The sequence below is a fragment of the Papio anubis genome, chromosome 13 (genome assembly GCF_008728515.1).
Source record: "Papio anubis isolate 15944 chromosome 13, Panubis1.0, whole genome shotgun sequence".
In the NCBI taxonomy this organism is placed as follows: domain Eukaryota; kingdom Metazoa; phylum Chordata; class Mammalia; order Primates; family Cercopithecidae; genus Papio; species Papio anubis.
Genome location: NC_044988.1, coordinates 13,723,825 through 13,744,325, shown reverse-complemented (window position 1 = coordinate 13,744,325; position 20,501 = coordinate 13,723,825). Strand labels below are relative to the sequence as shown.

Here is a 20,501-nt window from a genome sequence, read left to right as displayed (position 1 = left end):
GGCGAGGTGGCGGGCGCCTGTAGTCCCAGCTACTCGGGAGGCTGAGGCTCCTGCCTGGGAGGCGGAGCTTGCAGTGAGCTGAGATCCGGCCACTACACTCCAGCCTGGGCGACAGCGCGAGACTCCCTCTCAAAAAAAAAAAAAAAAGAAAAACAGCTTTACTGGGATATAATTTACATATCATTTTATACATCATATATCATATGACACCCATTTCAATTAAGAAACATAAACACCTTTTGATATATACATCTAAGCAAATAAATGGGTAGCGAATATAAGACCACTTTTCCACAATGAAGTGTGCTGGGATAGATACAAGTTAGCTACTACTTAGAGTTAATTATTTATTGAACCAGCTTACTCACCATTAGTGTGTTTTTTAATTGTACTCTTCATTTAGATTTCCTTTTTAATTGGCAAGAGCACATCTCAGAAAAATTTGCAGAAAGGATAATGGTGGTATACTCTCTCAGTTATTGTTATGTCTGAGAGTGTCTTTTTTCTTTTTTTTTTTGAGATAGGGTCTCGCTCTGTCACCCAGGCTGAAGTGCACTGGCATGATCACGGCTCACTGTAGCCTGAGTAGCTGGGACTACAGGCATGCGCTACCACATCCAGTGAATTTTTGCATTTTTTTGTAGAGATGGGGATTTGCCATATTGCCTAGACTGGTCTCGAGCTCCTGGGCTCAAGTGATCTGCCTACCTTGGTCTCTTAAAGTGCTGGGATTACAGGCATGACCTGCTGCACTGGGCCTGAGTGTGTTTCTTTCACATTCACACAAATGATTTCTAAGCTAGATGTGGAATTCTTGGTCCTAACATTTTGGTTCTAGTATTTAAAGTAGCCAGCCTGATTCCTCATCCTGTGTAGGCAACAAGTTTTCTCCTGTGCATATATTTATACTACTATTTCCTTATTCCTCATTCTTAAAATTAGAATCTAATTCTTAAAAGACTTAAATTTGGTGTTCTTTTCAAGCTTAGATTCAAGGCTTAAGCTTAGGGAAATTTTTATCAAAATAATCTTTTTTCTTTTTTGTAGAGCTGGGGTCTCACTATGTTGCCCAGGCCAGTCTCAAACTCCTGGCCTCAAGCAATATTCCTGCCTCAACCTCCCAAAGTGCTGGGATTATAGGAATGAGCCACTGCACTCGGCCTATCAACATAATCTTTAATACTTGCCTCTGTTCTATTTGTTTCAGGGACATTAATTATGCCTCTGTTGGATTTAAATTCAGTGTTCCAATCTATCATGTCAATTTTATCAGAAAAACTTATCTCCAATTTTCCTTCACACAATTGACTCAGCTTTGTAGATACTCTGGTCCTTCTAATTAAGTTTTTAATCTGCTATGAGTTTATTTTGCTAAATTTTAAAATTCACCCATATCACTTTTGTTTTGTTTTGTTTGAGACGGAGTTTCACTCTTGTTGCCCAGGCTGGAGTGCAATGGCATGATCTTGGCTCACCACAACCTCTGCCTCCCGGGTTCAAGATATTCTCCTGCCTCAGTCTCCCCCAAGTAGCTGGGATTACAGGCATGTAGCACCACGCCTGGTTAATTTTGTATTTTTAGTACAGACAGGGCTTCTCCATGTTGGTCAGGCTGGTCTCGAACTCCTGACCTCAGGTGATCCACCCACCTAGGCCTCCCTCCCAAAGTGCTCGGATTACAGGTGTGAGCCACTGCGCCCAGTCCTGTCTCAGTTTTAATTCACCCATTTCCCTTTTAATTTCTCTCAGTCACTTTTCCATTTTAGTCCATTATTTTATCTTACCTTGTTATATAACATTACTATCCCCTTGACTTTTATAAAATGTTCTAGCCTCTTGATTTTTATTAAAGCAAAACACAGGTGCTATCTAAAATTGACTTCCGTTTCCTGCAGCAAATCTTTTTCAAGGTGTGCTTTCACTCCAGACACTAAGTACAATGTTCTTATCCTTCATGTGGCAGAAACTTTTCTTCCATTGACATGAGATCAACTGAGATCTAGTGTTTGCTCATAAATAGGCGAACTGGGTGCTTTCCTACTGTCCATCTGGTTGGGTGTTTAATTCTAGCTCTCAGATTGTATGCTGAGACTTAGTTGATGTAAATTTGCATTAGCAATATGGTGATTTAGGATTAGGAAACTTTGTTCCTAGCATAATTTCTCTTTTGTGTTTGACATAAGCAGCCAAATAACAGCTAAGTTTTCCATGTCCAGCTTTCTGTCTGGCTCAGCCCTCCATCCCGGAAATTTCTCATACTGTGTCAGGAAGAACACCCACCATACTGTATGCTTTCTGCCTAGTATATAGTCACTGCCTGATCCCTCTAAATGTAGCTACTTTTGAAATCTATTATTAATTTATTAGTAATAATAAAATAGATTCCAAACAGTATATTGTCCATCAGTTGCAAGGCTTGCCCTTATCTCTTCCTCACCTCTCAGCGTAATTATCCCAAGATCTACTCTACTTCCACACATTATTTTCTTCCAAGTGAGGCTCCCACATAAGGTTCTAAGTCTTCCTAAGTGATCCATCAGTAGTATACTCAGCAGAAATTCATCAAAGTTCCTGGGCCTTCAATGGCATTCTTATATAGGATCAGGGCCAAGTTAGACTATTTCCTTTTCATCATTACCTGCTCATTTCAGCAGCAATCAGTGGGAGCAGAAGAAAAGGCAATCAGATATCTGTGATCAAGTTCCCATGTTGCATGGAATTTATTTTGGTGCAAATTTGAGTAGTTTTCCTCCATTAGTTCTCCAGTGCACTTTAGGCCACTGGGAGAAATTCTCTCCAATGAAGACACTGGCAAATTCTATTACTGGCTAAACAAGTAGATCATTAAAACATTTATATTTGTAAACAAGAATCGGTTATAATGAATATTTTATAAGGAAAAAAAGAATCAACCCCTAGAAACAGTACAATTTATCCAGTACTGATTTATCCAGTATACCAGTGCCTGGAACTGCCATTTGAACAGCACTACTGCATGGCTCTACAGTAATAACTGATGCTCATAATAAATCCTAAAGAAAATGTTATAATTAGCATAGTTTGTGTTAAGAGAATAACTTAGTATAGTCTATTTATTTTAAAACTGATAACCCAAGAATGACAGAAATAGCCACTCTACTAGACCTAATATCTGCTAGAACGATACTCATTCTGAATGTATCAAATGATAGTCTGACAGGCAAATAAATAACTCATCACTTACTATATACATACAGCATCTCCTAGAGTACATTCCACACTAAGTATGTTATTTTCCTAGACTCCACACACAAAAAAAGATACGTATTGGTCTTAATGAGTTATCTATTTTATTTGGTTTTTAATGACATTTAATAGAGACATAGAAGAACAAAATATCATGTAAACAGGTTAAAGAAACAACGGTAAAGTTTCCCAAAAGCTTTCTTTTTTAAGCAAAACTGTCACTGGGTATTATTTGTTTTGTTTTTTGTTTTGAGACAGGGTCTTATTCTGCTGCCTAGGCTGGAGTGCAGTGACAAAATCACGGCTCACTGCAGCCTCCACCTCCTGAGCTCTGGTGATCTTCCCACCTCAGCCACCTGAGTAGCTGGGACCACAAGTGTGCGCCTCCCTGCCCAGCTAATTTTTCTATTTTTTGCAGACAAAGCGTTTTGCTATGTTGCCCAGGGTGGTCTCAAACTCCTAGGCTCAAGTGATCCACCCGCCTCAGCCTCCCAAATTGCTGGGATTACAGGTGCGAGCCACCACTTCCAGCCTAGGGTATTTTTAACAAGAGACCTCTGCCCTACAAATGTGATTTTCTTACTTGGAATAATTTAATACTGTTCCCCTACCTTCCCTGTCTCTCCCTGATTTGTAAAAGGCAGATGATTTTTAAAACCACAAAATAACTGCTTCGTATTGCCAAAACTAACATAAACAACAAATGTATCAATTTTGTTTTTGAGTAGATCAAAAACAGAACCCCTTATTAAAAGCAGCAAATGTGAATTAATCCAATACAAACTGCTTCTCAGAACAGTGGTGACATGAATTCAGAGGCACTGCCATCTGAAAAATCCATAAATTCAATGAATAACAAAGCAATTTTATTTACTTAGTTGTACCTGCTCATCTCTTTGTCTCCACTCTTGCCAATTTTCTTCTCGTGAATCCTTCTGTACTGGGTTTGACAATGGAAGATCATGTTGAGCATTACAAACAGCATGGGAGGATTTCTGGGGAATTTTCTTAAAAGCAAGATTCCTGAGCTATAATAAAACAAAGAAAAAATATATTAAATTCAGTTTACCAATCCTGGGATACTAATGATTTTTTAATTTAAAAAAATGGTATTTTTATACTTCTACTGCACTCATTTTGCTAACTCACACAACTAAAGTTATTATTTGTGTTTTGTATAATCTTTGTAGAATGTTAATTTTGCCAGCATTTGAGATAATATTGGTAGAGAAATGAAATGATTAAGTGAAAAATGTATTATACTCTATTATACCTCCATTTTAATCATTCTTCTTTACTAAAGAGAAGTTTATAGGAGTAGAAAACAGTAAAACAAGTGTGCTCTTAAAATGCAAAACATAGCCGGGCTCAGCAGCTCACCCCTGTAATCTCAGCCCATTGGAAGGCTGAGGCAGGTGGACTGCTTGAGCCCAGGAGATTGAGATCAGCCTTAGAAATGTGGCAAAACCCAGTCTTTACAAAAAATATAACAACAAAAAAAAACTAGTTGGGTGTGGTGACACGCACCTGTGGTCCCAGCTACCCAGGAGGCTGAGGTGAGAGGATCACCTGAGCCTGGGTAGTTGAAGCTGCAGTGAGCAGTGATCATGCCACTACACTCCAGCCTGAGTGACGGAGTGAGACCCTGTCTCAAAAATAAAAATAAAATAAAATGCAAAACAATATAGCTCAGAAGCATACACATTCAAAAGTTTAAATAGTGAGAGATCGCCTAAACAACTCTGACAACTACTTTGCTAGTGCTAAAAAATACAGGGCCTAGTCCACAAAGTAACATAATCAACTAAAACAGTATGGGCCAAGCCACTCCCAACAATAAAAATAATCTGAGACAAAGTAGTTGAAACAAGAGAGAAAAATACTGAGAGGCTGTTATGAACTGAATTTGTTAAATTAAGTTTAGCCAGCAGACTGGGCATACTGCCTATGAGCTAGCCCTGCTCTGCAAGGAGCAGTTAAAAAAAAAAAAAAAAAAGTTTAGTCTAAAGCTGCCTCCTTACTTTTTTTTTTTTTTTTTTTTTTTTTTGGGCAGAGTCTCGCTCTGTCGCTAGGTTGGAGAGCAGTGGTGCGATCTCGCTCACTGTAACCTCTGCCTCCCAGGTTCAAGCAATTCACCTGCCTCAGCCTCCCAAACAGGTGGGATTACAGTTGGATGCCACCACGCCCAGCTACTTTTTGAACTCCTGACCTCAGGTAATCTTCCCACCTCAGCCTCCTAAAGTGTTGGGATTACAGGTATGAGCCACCGCGCCTGTTTACATATTTTAAGTTCAACTTGAAAGTTTCTCCATACATAGTGAACTATAACCTAACAATATATAAACAAACTGTAACCTACTTTTGTACCAATCACCCAGTTTTAGCCAATCACAGGTGGCCAACTGTCAAACTATGTTCAAATGAGGCAAAGGTGGAGCTGCAACCAGTCCAGCTGTTTCTGTACCTCACTTCTGTTTTCTGTCCATAAATACGACCTGACCATCTGACAGCCCAGGAGTAGCTCTGAACCTATTCTGGTTCTGGGGGCTGCTGAATTGTGAATTGGTCTTTGCGCATTTGAACTGTTCAATTTAATTTATCTGAAGTTTTTAACAAATTGTATCCCCCCTAAAGATACCTTGAAGCCCTAACCCCCAGTGTCCATGAATGTGACCTTATTTGGAATTTGGGTCTTTACAGATGTAATCAAGTTAAGATGAAGTCATGCTGAATTAGGTTGGGCCCTAATCCAATATGACTGGTGTCCTTATACAAAGAGGTGAAGACACAGATACATAGAGAATGCCACATAACAACACAGGTAGAGATTGGGGTGATGACACAGCAAGCCAAAGGAATGCCATGGATTGACAGCTGCCACCCAGAAGCTAGAAGAGGCACGGAAATATTCTACTCAGAGTCTCAGAGAGAGAATGGCCCTGTTGACGTGTGGATCTGAAACTCTACTAGACTCTAGAACTGTGAAAAATAAATTTCTGTTGTTTTAAGCCACCAAGTTTGCGGTATTTTTTTATGGCAGCCCTGAGAAACTAATAAGGAGGCTTTCAATTGTGGATTAACAATTTTAACCGGTAATACCAGGTTGATGCAAAAGTAATTGCGGTTTTTACCAAGTACATTGTTCTATAAAAGGAAATAAGATAGAAACACCACCAGTAGCTGGTTTCTGACTTGGAAAGGACATTCAGGAGGAGATGCTGCTGGAAATGAAGCACTGGTAGGTTGGCTACTGTTTGCTTTACAGAAAGTAAAGGCTGATAGAACTGCAAATGGCTGAAGTGCAAAGGGCGGATCCTTCACATTCATTGTTTTACATTTTCTCATTCTCTAATATAAACTCCATTATTGCCTTATTTTCTGTTTCCCCCAAATCATCTTAATTCCTAAAAGAAAATAGTGGGCAATCAAAAGTTCTGAAAGATCTGACTTCTGAAAGGTTATCATCTAGTGAGGAAAATGTCTTTCCTTTAAAGTAACTGTGTGGATAGCATTGTAAAGAATATTTAGAAAGCAATGGAGATGGAAATTTAATAGAAAAATATAAAGTGAAAATGCTTTTTTCTAAGTCTTGGGACATTACTATGAGAATAAAACACTTTTACTACTTCTTTCATTAAACAATAATAAGGAAGGTCCTTATATACCCAACTGCTCCTTCTATTAAAACAAAACACATACTAGAGTTGTATTTCAGCATTTCTTTTAAAAACAATGGGCACATTAAATGTTGGTCATATAACTAATGCTAAGGATGTCTAGGAAAAAAGGGCCTTCTATACAGTTTTTACTCTGAAGAAAAGAAATGGGCCGGGTGCAGTGGCTCACACCTGTAATCCCAGCACTTTGGGAGGCCAAGGCGGGTGGATCACGAGGTCAGGAGTTCTAGACCAGCCTGGCCAATACTGTGAAACCCCGTCTCTACTAAAAATATAAAAATTAGCCAGGTGTGGTGGCGTGCACCTGTAGTTCCAGCTACTTGGGAGGCGGAGGCAGAAGAATCACTTGAACCCGGGAGGTGGAGGTTGCAGTGAGCTGAGATCATGGCACTACACTCTAGCTTGGGTGACAATGCAAGACTCCATCTCAGAAAAAAAAAATGACCATCGAATGCATAAAAATGTACATTCAAGGCGAGTCACAGAGGGTCAGAAAGAGAGTTGCACACCTGTAATCTCAGCACTTTGGGAAGCTGAGGCAGATGGATTGCTTGAGGCCGGGAGTTTGAGAACAGCCTGGGCAATGTACTGTGACCCTGTCTCTACAAAAAAAAAAAATTAGCCTAGCTACTTGGGAGGTTGAGGCAAGAGGACTGCCTGAACCCAGGAGTTGGAGGTTACAGTGAGCTATATGCCACTGAACTCCAGTCTGGGCAACAGAGAGAGGCCGGCGTGGTGGCTCACACCTATAATCCCAGCACTTTGGGAGGCCAAGGTGGGTGGATCACCTGAGCAACATGATGAACCCTGTCTCTACCAAAAATACAAAAAATTAGCCTGGTGTAGTGGCGTGTGCCTGTGGTCCCAGTTGCTTGGGAGGCTGAGGTGGGAGGATCACTTGAGCCTGGGAGGCAGAGGTTGTAGTGAGCCGAGATCGCACCACTGCATTCCAATCTGGGTAACAACAATGAGACCCCATCTCAAAAAAACAAAAACAACTAGTCATATGATTTTTGCCTATAACAGTAGAAAACAGGAAACAACCCAAATGCTTATCATGAGTTCAATTAAATAAAGTATGAAATAACCACATAATTAAATATTGTAAACTGTGGATTCATTTAAAATAACAGAGATCTGTATTTACTAATACGGAAAACCGCTCGTGGCTAATATTTTTTAAAAGCCAGTTATGAAAGTCTATTAAATAATCCCATCTTCATTTAAGTATAACACGGATATATATATACATGTATATATTCATATAAATTTATATATGTGTACAGAAAACATATACCAAAATATTAAATGGTTATATTTCTGGTTATATCTGTAAGTGACCTTTGCTTCCTTTTAAGACTTTCCTAAACTTTATGCAATGAACACACAAACTTCCACAGTCAGAAAAAAATGTATTTTAAAAATGTTCAGGTAGGGTGTGGTGGCTCACGCCTGTAATCCCAGCCCTTTGGGAGGCTGAGGCAAGCAGACTGCTTGAGCCCAGGAGTTCAAGACCAGCCTATGCAACACGGCAAAACTCCATCTCTACAAAAAATGCAAAAATTAGCCAGGCATGGCAGTGTGTGCCTGTGGTCCCAGCTACTCAGGAGGCTAAGGTGTGAGGACACCTTGAGCCTAGGAGGTTGAGGCTACAGTGAAGTGTGATCATCCCACTGCACTCCAGCCTAGGTGACAGAGTGAGAGCTTGTTTCAAAAAAAAAAAAAAAAGATCATTACATTTTATTTTAAATATACACAAATTCACATCCATTCATTGAAGTAATATTTACAGAATACCTGTGTAACAGGTACTATGAATACATAGGTGAACAAGATAGTATCTGTTCTCAGGATGATTATCGTCTATTGGGAAAGCAGACAACACAAATAATTTTAAGTGTTACCTCATTTGCTTCACTCTGTTGCTGTTCCTTCTTTTTTCTTCTTTTCTCTCTTTTTTTCTCATTTGTAGTTGACTTGCTTCCTAAAGTTTGAGACTTTCCAGTATTTCGACCTTTACCTTTTCCAGGTTCTGAATCAGAACCACTGCCACTATCCACTTGTAACAGGGCAAAACGAGAAGCAGTAGTGGGAACAGAACTAAGTACTGCGGAGGCCATCGTAAAGATTTTTCTTTTAAAATACTTCTGTCAAGAACAATTTCTGTGGGGAGGAAGAAGAATAGGCAGATGGGTAAACAAACACTCAGTAAAATCTGTTGTAGATGCTAAAACAACCATATGTATATAAAGTAAATTTCTTCTGACACTGGCTTTAGTAAATTTGGATTAATACCCACAGCACTATTAGCAGTAACATACTTTTATATTTAAGCAAACAATGTAACATTTTACAATAGAAAAATGACATAAGATTTCACAGATATAATGTGCTCATTTTTCCATGTATACTTTAAAAATGCATGGTTTTCCTCTCTCAATAATTCTGTAATATATACATATTTATAAAGAACATTCTAAATCAACATGGTTTACAGTGGAAAAGAGTATCATTTTTTCATTATACACAAAAAAAGATCTTTAGTCCAACTACATGTTAACTCCCAACTTCCAATAAAAGAAAAAAAGGAGTAAAGACAGAATACCATTTTTATCATATATAAAATACTACCATAAGTTTGATTCTGGAGACTGTGATTTAGAACTGACAGCAAAAATAAAGAGCTTAAATTCTCTCAACCAAAGGAAACTTTTCAAAATGCCTTCTGCATTATGTTTTAATTCACTAGCTTCCATGCAAGCATAGGTGAGTGTAGCTTCATGTCATGTGCCGTCAGCTTTTCCACAACCGTTTAGACCTAGAAGGGATCTTAAAAGTCCCCCAGTAGCTCCTAATCCAAATCCTTTAGTTATACAGCTAAGGTAAGTGGAGTTTAAGTTGGTTATGTGACTTCCCTTAGTTCTTTCTGGAAGTTAGTGGCTGAGTCTCCACTTGGACCTAGATTTGCTGAATCTTAATCTGAAAGTCCAAATTAAGAAGCCCTGTAACAACCAGAAGACTAAGTACTCTTCCAATTAAAAAAGACACAGATTGTCTTAACAGAACGGCAACTCAGAAATTTGTATTTTGAAATGTTTCAGGTACACAGAAACTGAACAAAGTATTCAGTTTGAAAAAATTAAGATGAACACTCCAAGTAGCCAGCACAAAGGTTAACAAAACGTTAACTGACTCCTATGCTTCTCTCCAATTGCATTCCCCCACTGCACCAGCCAGAGGTAACAAGTATCCCGATTTCCGTACAACTTACTCCTTTGCTTTTCTTTATAGTTTTATCCTATGTCTTGATTCACAGTGTTCATATCTGAATGAACTGCTGTCATTTCCACAATATCCCACTGGTTACATATATATTTCTTACTACATCACATTATCACACAGGTCCACCCTATTCATTGTGGGAAAGGGCTATGTAAAGGTGAATACTAAGAAGTAAGGATCATCGAGATCCATTCTGAAAGCCAACCACACACTATCGTTTGTATGTTTTCAGGAAGGAAGAAAAATGAGAAGTACATATTCAATCTTCCACCTTAAGTAACCAGAAAAACATTTGGAAATCTTTTAAGTTTTTGGTACACAACGAAGAAAAATCACAGTAAGAACTGAGGTCTGAAGATGCTGTCTAGCCGTCATTAAATTATAGCATTTTTATTACAATATCATGTTAAGACAAATTGCTTGTGTCTAGAAATATGCAAATCAAGACAAAATATGACAATGTACAGAGATGATACCACATGATAAATTGTGACAGATTTTTGCTTCCAATCTTTCCTGCAAGCATGGGAATGAAAGTTTCATAAGTTATGACAAAGGAGAAAATGTTTCAAAATGGAAAAGAAATTCCAGAAATATTATGGAAAAGATGAATTCTGCTTCAACCTCAACATATTTTATTAAAATAATCCTATAGGCCGGGTGCAGTGGCTCACACCTGTAATCCCAGCACTCTGGGAGGCTGAGGTGGGCAGGTCACTGGAGGCCAGGAGTTTGAGACCAGCCTGGGCAACATAGTGAGACCCTGTCTCTACTAAAAATACAAAAAATTAGCTGGGCATGGTGATGCGCACCTGTAATCCCAGCTATTCCAGAGGCTGAGGCATGAGAATCTCTTGAACTCAGGAGGTGGAGGTTGCAGTGAACTGAGATTGCACCACTGACTACAGCCTGAGCAACGGAGTCAGACTCTCTCTCAAAAAAATAGTAACAATCCTATATAAAATGTTACTTTCTTGAGCACTCAAGGTACAATAATCCTATATAATTGTTCAACTATCATTATATTCAATTTTAAATGTTGGGGCTATTAATTGGAAGTGGCAGCTGTATTACTGTTCACAAATATTCACTGTCCCTCCCTGAAGGGGAATTACACTATACATCACTTCTCTGTTGAAGGCAGGCATAACTAGGTAACTTACTTTGGCCAGTGAAATACAAACTTTAAAAAGCTTTACAAGTCAGTGTGTGGTTCAACGTGTCCTCTTTTCCTTGCTTCTGTGATTGCAGAAGCGTATACTGAGATTGAATCTCTATCAGCCAGATCTAATAAAGTCTGCAACCACAGTGAAAAACCCCCTTACTAACCTGTGATGGACATACAGCTTGAGCAAGAAAGCAACTTCGCTGCTTTCAGCTGCTGAGATTTTCAGATTGCTTATTGAAGCCTTATCATGACTTATAACTTACACAAAGAAATTTCTTTCCATTCTAGGACTGATATGAAAACTGTGAATTTCATATATGGATTATTTGCATGCATTAAATGTTCATAAATTTCTATTCTGAAACATCTCTCCAAGGCTCATAGAAATTTTATTTCTGTAGCATAAGACAGAGCTATCTTACCAGGGTATCCTTAGACAGTTTCCCTTAGGCCTTGGGGCAGCCGGAAACCCCTGAAAAAGTAAGAGCCTCTGTTCCAGTCACTTCCAGATACAAGCAACCTCATCCGGTGCTCCTCAATGGGTAGCTCCTGCACATGCCACTCTGGAGTTATGTCAACTATGAAAAGGGAAGTGCTCCAAGTCCTAGTAATCTACCTCATCAGACAACTGCAGAATGCACTGTTACCCATTATTATAGACAGGCTTGTAAAACTGTTGGAAGATTATGTTCAAGGTGCCTCAACAGCAAGGCACACGGTAGAATAAGTAGGAAGTCAAGAACGGGGGAGCCCAAAATCTAGGGAGCAAGGTTTCCTTAAAGCAACAGCCTTAAATCTCTGTATTGATTATATTTTTCCCCATTTGCCAGTGACATCCATTTTCAGCAACATCAAATCTAGCTGCAAGGTGACTGCTCAAACAATGCATATGCTTTCTGTCACCTAGAACTTTGTCATTACTTTTAAACACTTGAAATTACAAAGTCCAATTGAATCTGAAATCCTGTCATTCACTGATTTATTCATTTGTTTATTTTTGAGACAGGGTCTCGCTCTGTCACCCAGGCTGGAGTGCAGTAGCCTGATTATGGCTTACTGCAGCCTTGACTTCCTGGGCTGAAATGATTCTCCCACATCAGCCTCCTGAGTAGCTAGGACTACAGGTGTGTGCCACCATGCCTGGCTAATTTTTTCTACTTTTTATAGAGATGGGGATCTTCCTATGTTGCCTAAGCTGGTCTCAAACTCCTGGGCTCAAGTGATCCTACTGCCTTGGCCTCACAAAGTGCTGGGACATGAGACATGAGCCACCGCAACTGCCCCAAATCCTTTCATCTTTATCACAAGAAATTTTCTATTACATTTTTGATGAAAAGAGCTGTTAGATATTTAAAAATAATTCCAACTGTTGCAAATTACTGAATGCTTAGATAAAAATTGCTTGTTTTTATTACCACCTCATACAAATGAAGTTTTAATGGACACTCAATCCTAAGAAATCATTATTTAAAAGTCTAGATCAGGAACTGAATATTTTCATTGGTGGATAAACTGATTTTAAAAATGAAAAGTTAATGTTCACAGAAGCAAGTACAATTATCTCATTAGAAACCCTGAAAAGAGTCTGAAGTTTTATAGAAATTCAACATTTAGTATCTTTCCTATTAATTTACATTGTTTTACTTATCTTCATCATATACTATAACAAAAACGTTTTTCACATTTTTTTCCATCTAGTTCAATACAGACACCTTTAAATCTCTTTCCAGTTTTGGGAGAATGAGATGCCTCTGGTTCTTTGTGTCAGTAATGCAAAAAGCAAATGGCAGGGAGCACCAGCACAAGACCACTGACCTGGAGCCAGAATGCCCATCACACCCAACCTGCTACTTACTGTAAGTCCTTGAGCAACCTACTTGATCTCTCTGAGTTGTTGTAAAGACTGAAGAAGTTAATATATGTAAAGTACTTAGAACAGTAGCCAGAAGCACTCAATATAGTCATGCATTACTTAATGATGGGGATACGTTGTGAGAAATGCATCATTAGGTGATTTCATCACCGTGTGAGTATCACACAGTGTACTTACACAAACCTAACTGGTACAGCCTACTATCCACCTAGGCTAGAAGGTATGGCCTATTGCTCCTAAGCTACAAATCTGTATAGCATGTGACTGTATCAGAGGCAACTGTAACACAATGGTAAGTATTTGTGTATCTAAAGAAAAAGTACAATAAAAATACTGCTTTATATGTCCATCATTGACCAAAACAAAACATAGTTAATGCAGCACATGACTATATACGCATTTACGGGTGTTACTATTATTATTAGACTGAAATGTGCCATGAGACACTATGAGACATAGGAGAATTGGTACAAACTATTTAAAAATTTGACTAAGCATGCCTGACTCCACTGCAAAGTGTTTTGAAACTTAAACAACATGTGGCCCCTATACAAGCTAAGGCTTTAATCTTTGAAATGAAAGAAAAATGTTTTTAGGCATTGAGTAGTAGGTGAGTGGTCAGCCAGTGAAAAGAGTTAAAGATCTAAAGATTACACATAACATACTACAGAAGGAAAATACCTATCTACCAGAAACCCAAGAGTCACATTTGAGACTATATCTTAAATAGTGGGCATACAATAGATACTAAATGTTTCTTGAATGAATGAAAAGTAACAAAAGAAAGACAAAGCAAAAAGAAAGTATTATGACAAATACTGTTAATCAAGAAAAAAACCAATGACAAACACTCAAAAGACAAAATTATTTTTCTGGTAAAGCAGCTACCTATGCTACGTCACATCAGCAACCTATGTGTTAACATGTCTTAACTTCCGAAAGGGTAAAATGGAAAGGGGGAAATGCTCCTTTAACGATCCCTTGTTTGATCAGGGTAAGGTGCAAAAAAAAGAGGAAGATAGTGGCAGCCACTTGCCATTATATTATACTTTACCTAACAGTAAATATTAAAGACAAAAAATAATACTACTTAATCTGCAGCTAAGGGGATAGATGAAACAACCGGAAGGGCTCAATCATCTGTGCTATGTTATACTTAAAAAAAAATAGCCAACATATCAACACATCATCTACCTCAACAGCCTTGACAGAAATCTACATACTATGTCAAAAGGTACGCTGACCAGTACTTCAGAAGTGGAAGAGTAGGAAATGTAATTTTAAATGAAAGAAGGGACTAAAACTTAATATGAAAATAATCCCCAATTTCTAAATATGTCTATTATTTATACACATACCAAAAAGAAGAAATACATGGGATTACTCACTAATTTTCCTTTCTATAGTTTTTACTATTTCCCCAAATGTTCTATAATGACTATATATATACACACACATACATACACACACACACACACACATATATATATATATTTTTCAACTGAGACAGGGTCTTACTCCCACACCAAGGCTGGAACAGTGGTGTGATCATGGCTCACTGCAGCCTCGACTTCCTGGTCTCAGGTGATTCTCCCACCTCTGCCTCCCGAGTAGCTGGGACTACAAGCATGTGACACCATGCCTGGCTAATTTTTTGCAGAGTCAGGGTTTTGCCATGTTGCCAGACTGGTCTTGAACTCCTAGGCTCAAGCAATCCCCCTACCTCAGCCTCCCAAAGTGCTGGGATTACAGGAATGAGTCGCCATGCCCAGCTCTACAATGATCGTATTACTTCAAAAAAAAAAAAAAAAAAAAAAAAAAAACCCAGAAAGAACAAATGGTTATCTATACACAAGTTGAAAAAGTTAAGCATAATGTAATCAATACAATATTGATTTTTTTTGCCCTGTGTCAAAATTTAGAAAGGGCAACTACAGGTCAGAATTGACAATGAGATGCCTTTGGCCATTCATATCAGTGATGCAGAAGTCAAATGACAGAGAGCAACTATCGAAGACTAATATGTTGCATACTTTCAAGAGAACAGTACCCTCATTAACTAATTTTTCAGAATTTTCAAAAAGATAGTCATGTTATGCAATCCAGGAATTCCTCTGTAACTTTTTTTTTAACCTTGATGAGAAAGAAATAAATAGGGAGACTATGAAAACATTAGGCTTTTAAAAGATACTGTATTTCAGGTCATGGCTAGGTAACGTTAGTATTCCTTCAGTCCTGTGTCCTAAACTTCTGCATCTCCACATACAGTCACATCTAAGAGATGTTAGAATAAACAGATTCAAACACAGCTCTTCTCCCTCCCTCTCTATACTTCTTCAAATACATTTGGTCTTTAAAAGTTAGACGCTTCTATGCTCAGTCATTTATATACACATAATAATTAAGGCATACAATGCAAATGAAAATACACTGGACTGCCAATTAAGTTACATACATTAGTCTATGAATATGGTGGCTAATACTGTATATTAAACATTTGCATATTATTAAAATACTACACAAATCAGGTTTTTGGTGCAGAACTCTAATGATTATTTTATTTATATATTTCCCCTCTTCCCTTGGAGCTCCTTTTAAAAACAATTTCAGGGATATCTGGGCTCAGTGGTGCACACCTGTAATTTCAGCAACTTGGGAGACTGAGGCAGGAGATCACTTAAGTTCAGGAGTTTGGGACAGCCCAGGCAACATAGCAAAACCCTATCTCATAAAATAAATGATAAAACTAATTTCAAGGATAATGTATAGTTGAAAGAAGACAAAATAAATTTACAAGATAATTTTAAAAACAGAAACGCTTCAGGGCAAAATGTGAAATAAACACACATTCTCAATATGCAGGCAGTTCACCATTTATAAATATATATTCTACTATCTTCCACAATGTAAAGACTACCACTACTAAAAACTATTAATTTATACTTAAGATGGCAGTAGGCCAGGCGTGGTGGTTCATGCCTGTAATTCTGGTACTCTAGAAGGGCTGAGGTGGGCAGACTGCTTGAGCCCAGGAGTTCAAGATCAGTCAGGGAAACATGGCAAAACTCCTTCTCTACAAAATGTACAACAGTTAGCAGGCATAGCAGTGCATGACTGTGGTCCCAGGTACTTGGGAGGCTAAGGTGGGAGGATCACCTGAGCCTAGGGGTCGAGGCTATAGTGAGCAGTGATTGTGCCACTGCACTACAGCTTGGGTGACAACCTGAGATCCTTTGTCAAAAAAGAAAAAAAAAAAAAAAAGATGACAGCAATGTCAAAAGTATAACAAAGTCTCTATTTTACAAATACTTCATACCCAAAAAGCCAATTATTTGACTTATTAAATGTAACAGCATGTTAGCGCTTTCTACGGCAACCCTCTTTCTTCAGATTTTGCGTGTACTCCAAGAAAAAACAACTTGAAATTTCTTGAACACACAATTAGTTTACTTGTTCATATCTTTAACTATGCTGTTCTCTTTTGTCTACGATGCCATCTATCTCTTAAACGAAAAACTTCCATTTATTCCTCAAAATCATGCTCAGGTGCTAGCATATCTATGAAGCGTTCTCTGACCTGTTCTAGAAGTCAAACATTCCGCCTCTGTAATATTTCCATATTTTAAACTTACTATTATTGAATGGACTCCAAAAAATTATCTCTTTATTGTTGTGCCTAGTCCCTAATATCCTGGTTTCAAGATCCTGAAAGACAAAGAGTTTCTATCCCTTACAAACACCACAGGACCTGACACACAGAAGACACATTTATTGAACTTAGTGTTTTCTTCATGTTTACATTCTTCAAGTACACAGCTATCTATGCAGTGAAAGATGTGCCCTACAAGTAGAAAAAGAAAAACATGAAGTACACAATAGACAATCCTCAAGTCCCATAATGCAGATGTGCATGAGCAATTATTAGCAGTTCAAAGTTGTTTCATCATGGTAAGTGCCATTCTAACTAATCGCCACAACCAATATTGTCTAGGAAGCATATCTGGTTTTAAAGTGTCAATTTAAGCCAGCTGGGCTTGGTGGCTCACGCGTGTAATCCCAGCACTTTGGGAGGCCAAGGTGGGTGGATCACGAGGTCAAGAGATCGAGACCATCCTGGCCAATGCAATGAAACCCCATCTCTACTAAAAATACAAAAACTAGCTGGGCGTGGTGGTGCGTGCCTGTAGTCCGAGCTACTTGGGAGGCTGAGGCAGGAGAATCGCTTGAACCTGGGAGGCAGAGGTTGCAGTGAGCTGAGATTGCGCCACTGTACTCCAGCCTGGCAACAGAGCGACAGACTGTCTCAAAAAAACAAAAAACAAAAGTGTTAATTTAAAAGAATTAGGATGCATTGGTTGCTTAAGTAAACTGCTTCTAAAAATGAATAGCCCAAGCTACAAGCAAGAGAATTTCTTTTTTTTTTTTTTCTCTTTTCGTATACATTGGGTCTCACTATGTTGCCCAGGCTGATCTCGAACTCCTGAGCTCAAGTAATCCTCCAGCCTCGGCCTTCCATAGTGCTGGGATTACAGGCATGCACTACCACGCCCACCTAAGCAGAAGAATTCCTAAGTAGCTGGTAGTCTTGGCCTCTATCAAGGTTTGGAGGCACACTGCCATTATGACCTTATCCCTCTCCACTATGACCTCACTAGAATCAAGACAGACAGCAGCAGCCATATCTCAGTCCAGAAGACCACAATTAGGGAACTTCAACACACACACACACACACACACACACACACACAATATATATAAACTCCTTAAGAACAACCAAGTATATCACTTTTTATAAGATGAATGATAGCCATCTTATATTAACACTACCAATTAGCCTGACCAAAAAGGTATCAATGTAGATGCCAATTAGTGTGGCCTCACTGAAACATAACTTAGATCTAAATTAACTAAGCGTAATACGAAATGGTATAACTTAGAGCTAAATTAACTGAGCGTAATATGAAATGGCACCAAGTATCACTGATTTAACACCTGGTGAAATAAAAAATTGTGTTATTTCATGTTCTGTTCTTCAAATAACCACACAGTATCTTTCACTTTGGCTTCTTAAAAATTAGGGTTCACAGGCCGGGTGTGGTGGCTCACACTTGTAATCCCAGCACTTTGGGAGGCCCAGGTGGGCGGATCACGAGGTCAGGAGTTCGAGACCAGCCTGGCCAGCAAGGCGAAATCCTGTCTCTACTACACACACACACACACACACACACACACTTAGCCGGGCGTCTGTAATCCCAGCTACTCAGGAGGCTGAGGCAGGAGAATTGCTTGAACCTGGAAGGCAGAAGGTGCTGTGAGACAAGATAGCGCCATTGCACTCCAGCCTGGGCAACAAGAACAAAACTCCGCCTCAGGGAGGGAAAAAAAGGGTTCACAATCAGCAAATGTGAAGTGCATACTAAAACTGCTCCAAACACACTGTAAATAAAGTAAACCCAATGGGTATGCCCCAAACTCCATTTTTTCCTCATAGTAAAGTACTGCCATCCCTCTCCAATCTGCAGTTCCCACTTTCTGTACGCCAAGAAAGTTAAAAAATACAAGCAGGTACTGAGTGAGGACCTGAGAGATTCTCCCACGAGTAAAGTACATGTATTTTCATTTGCCCACAATGTTCTTTTGGTCAGCTTCTGGGTTTTGCTCTCACTCCAGAATTGAAGCTACTGTAGTGTTATAAATCTGTTGAGAAAAGAAATCTAGATTTCTATGAAGATTTTTAATATTTTAATTAGCCAAAAAGCTTCTCAAATATTTTTATAACTACAAGTCACATTTATTAAATGATTCCAGTTACAATCCCAGGCACATTTACTACACAACAGACAAGGCTAAATGGTGAAGACAAGTGTCTCTGGCTTTTTAGTATAAGACAGATGATCTTTCATTAGTCCTTCCAATTAAAGCATTAGCATCAACTCTGAAAAATCTGGTGAAAGAGTGAAAAAGAGGATGAAGAGAAAAGGCAATCAATTTGATAAACTATTTTTGTCATTACTGTTCAATATTTATGAAGCACCCTAATGCTCGAGATCTGACAAAAATTCGGAAAGGCTGTTCCAAACAATAACAGAAGAAAAAAAATCAAGTTCGTTTACTTTTCAATAGCTGGCGGGGGAGGAGGAGGAGCACTATATTCAAAAAGTAATTCACTATACCTCATTCATGAATGAAAGCCAAATTTCACCCATAGGCTGTTAACCGATGCTCCGAAACTTATTCGCAAAGTACATAGAGAAAGAAATTGCGCTGGGCGAAACCTAACTCGGGCAGAGAAGCGGCTTCAAAACCTGAAAGGGAGAAAACGAGTCAGGTCGTTGCTCCAGAAATTTCCGCGCGCCCAGCTCCCCGGGAGGCAGCGCGGGCGCCAGCGGCGGGGAGGGGACGGTGGCACCTGTCACTCGAGCGGCCCCCGCGGGGTCTCAGGAGGCTCAGCGGCCGCCGGCCTGGGAGTCTGCTGCGAGTCCCTCTCCGCCGCCCGGAGCCTTGCGCCCAGCGTCGGGCCGCGGCCCTTTCCGCGGAGCGGCCCTCCCGTGCCCTCTGCCCAGCGGCTCCGGCCAGTGGGGCCCGTCGCCTCAGGCCGAGTCCCCGCCACCCGAGCCCCGGGGCGCCGAGGGGAGCGCTGTCGAGCCGCTGCCTACGCCTCCGGGGCGCCGAGCGGACCCCCGCGAGGCGGGCCCGCCTCCGCGTACTCACCGGGCCTCCCGGGCCGCCAGCTCGGCCCTCCTCTCCCTCCTCCCCCCGCCGCCGCCTCTCCCGCGGCTCCCCGGGCGGCCACACTGGGCGTTGAGACTGGTCTGGGTCAAGTGTCGGCAGGGCTGGGGGCAGGCTCGCGCCGGGCTGGGGTCGCGGTCGGCCCGCGGGCTGGGCACTAACGGGTCCCGGGGCGCCGGGGCGGACCGCGGCGGTGAGCGCGGCTGCAGGCTGCGGTGAGGGGCGGGGAGAGCGCGGCTGCGAGCAGGCGGGCGGGCGGAGGGTGGAGGGAAGCCCGGGCGGAGGGGGCGGCGTGAGAGCCTCGGGGCGGGGGCGGGGGCGGGGGCGGGGGCGGGGCCTGGCGCGTCCGCCGTGCGCGGGGGTTTGTTTATTTTCGCGGTTGGTGGCGGCGCTGGCGCTGGTTAGAGGTTCGCTGGTGACGTGCGCGCCCGAGTTGGGGGAGAGGACCAGAACCACCTGCTGGAGAAGGGGAGCTACGGGGGCCGGGCAGGGTCCAAACGCCTCACGTAGGCGGCGGCACCACGGTCTTCGGGGTCACAGGGAAGAG

General features: G+C 40.5%; 1 protein-coding gene across 3 annotated transcripts in view; it reads right to left on the bottom strand.

Annotated features, from left to right (window-relative positions):
* Nucleotides 1-20,258, bottom strand: part of GKAP1 (G kinase anchoring protein 1) — an 87,908-nt gene extending 67,650 nt beyond the window's left edge. For 2 of the 3 annotated variants that reach the window (XM_021927592.2, XM_021927594.2), the window contains exons 1-4: nt 19,937-20,258; nt 19,399-19,530; nt 8,807-9,065; nt 4,110-4,253 (exon numbers count right to left, since the gene is read on the bottom strand). In XM_021927592.2, the coding sequence (XP_021783284.2) occupies nt 4,110-4,253; nt 8,807-9,022 (360 nt within the window). In that variant the 5' untranslated portion in view covers nt 9,023-9,065; nt 19,399-19,530; nt 19,937-20,258. Of the gene's footprint in view, nt 1-4,109; nt 4,254-8,806; nt 9,066-19,398; nt 19,531-19,634; nt 19,691-19,936 lie in introns of those variants that run through there. The other variant, XM_021927593.2, reaches the window with a different exon arrangement.
* Nucleotides 20,259-20,501: the final 243 nt, after the last annotated feature.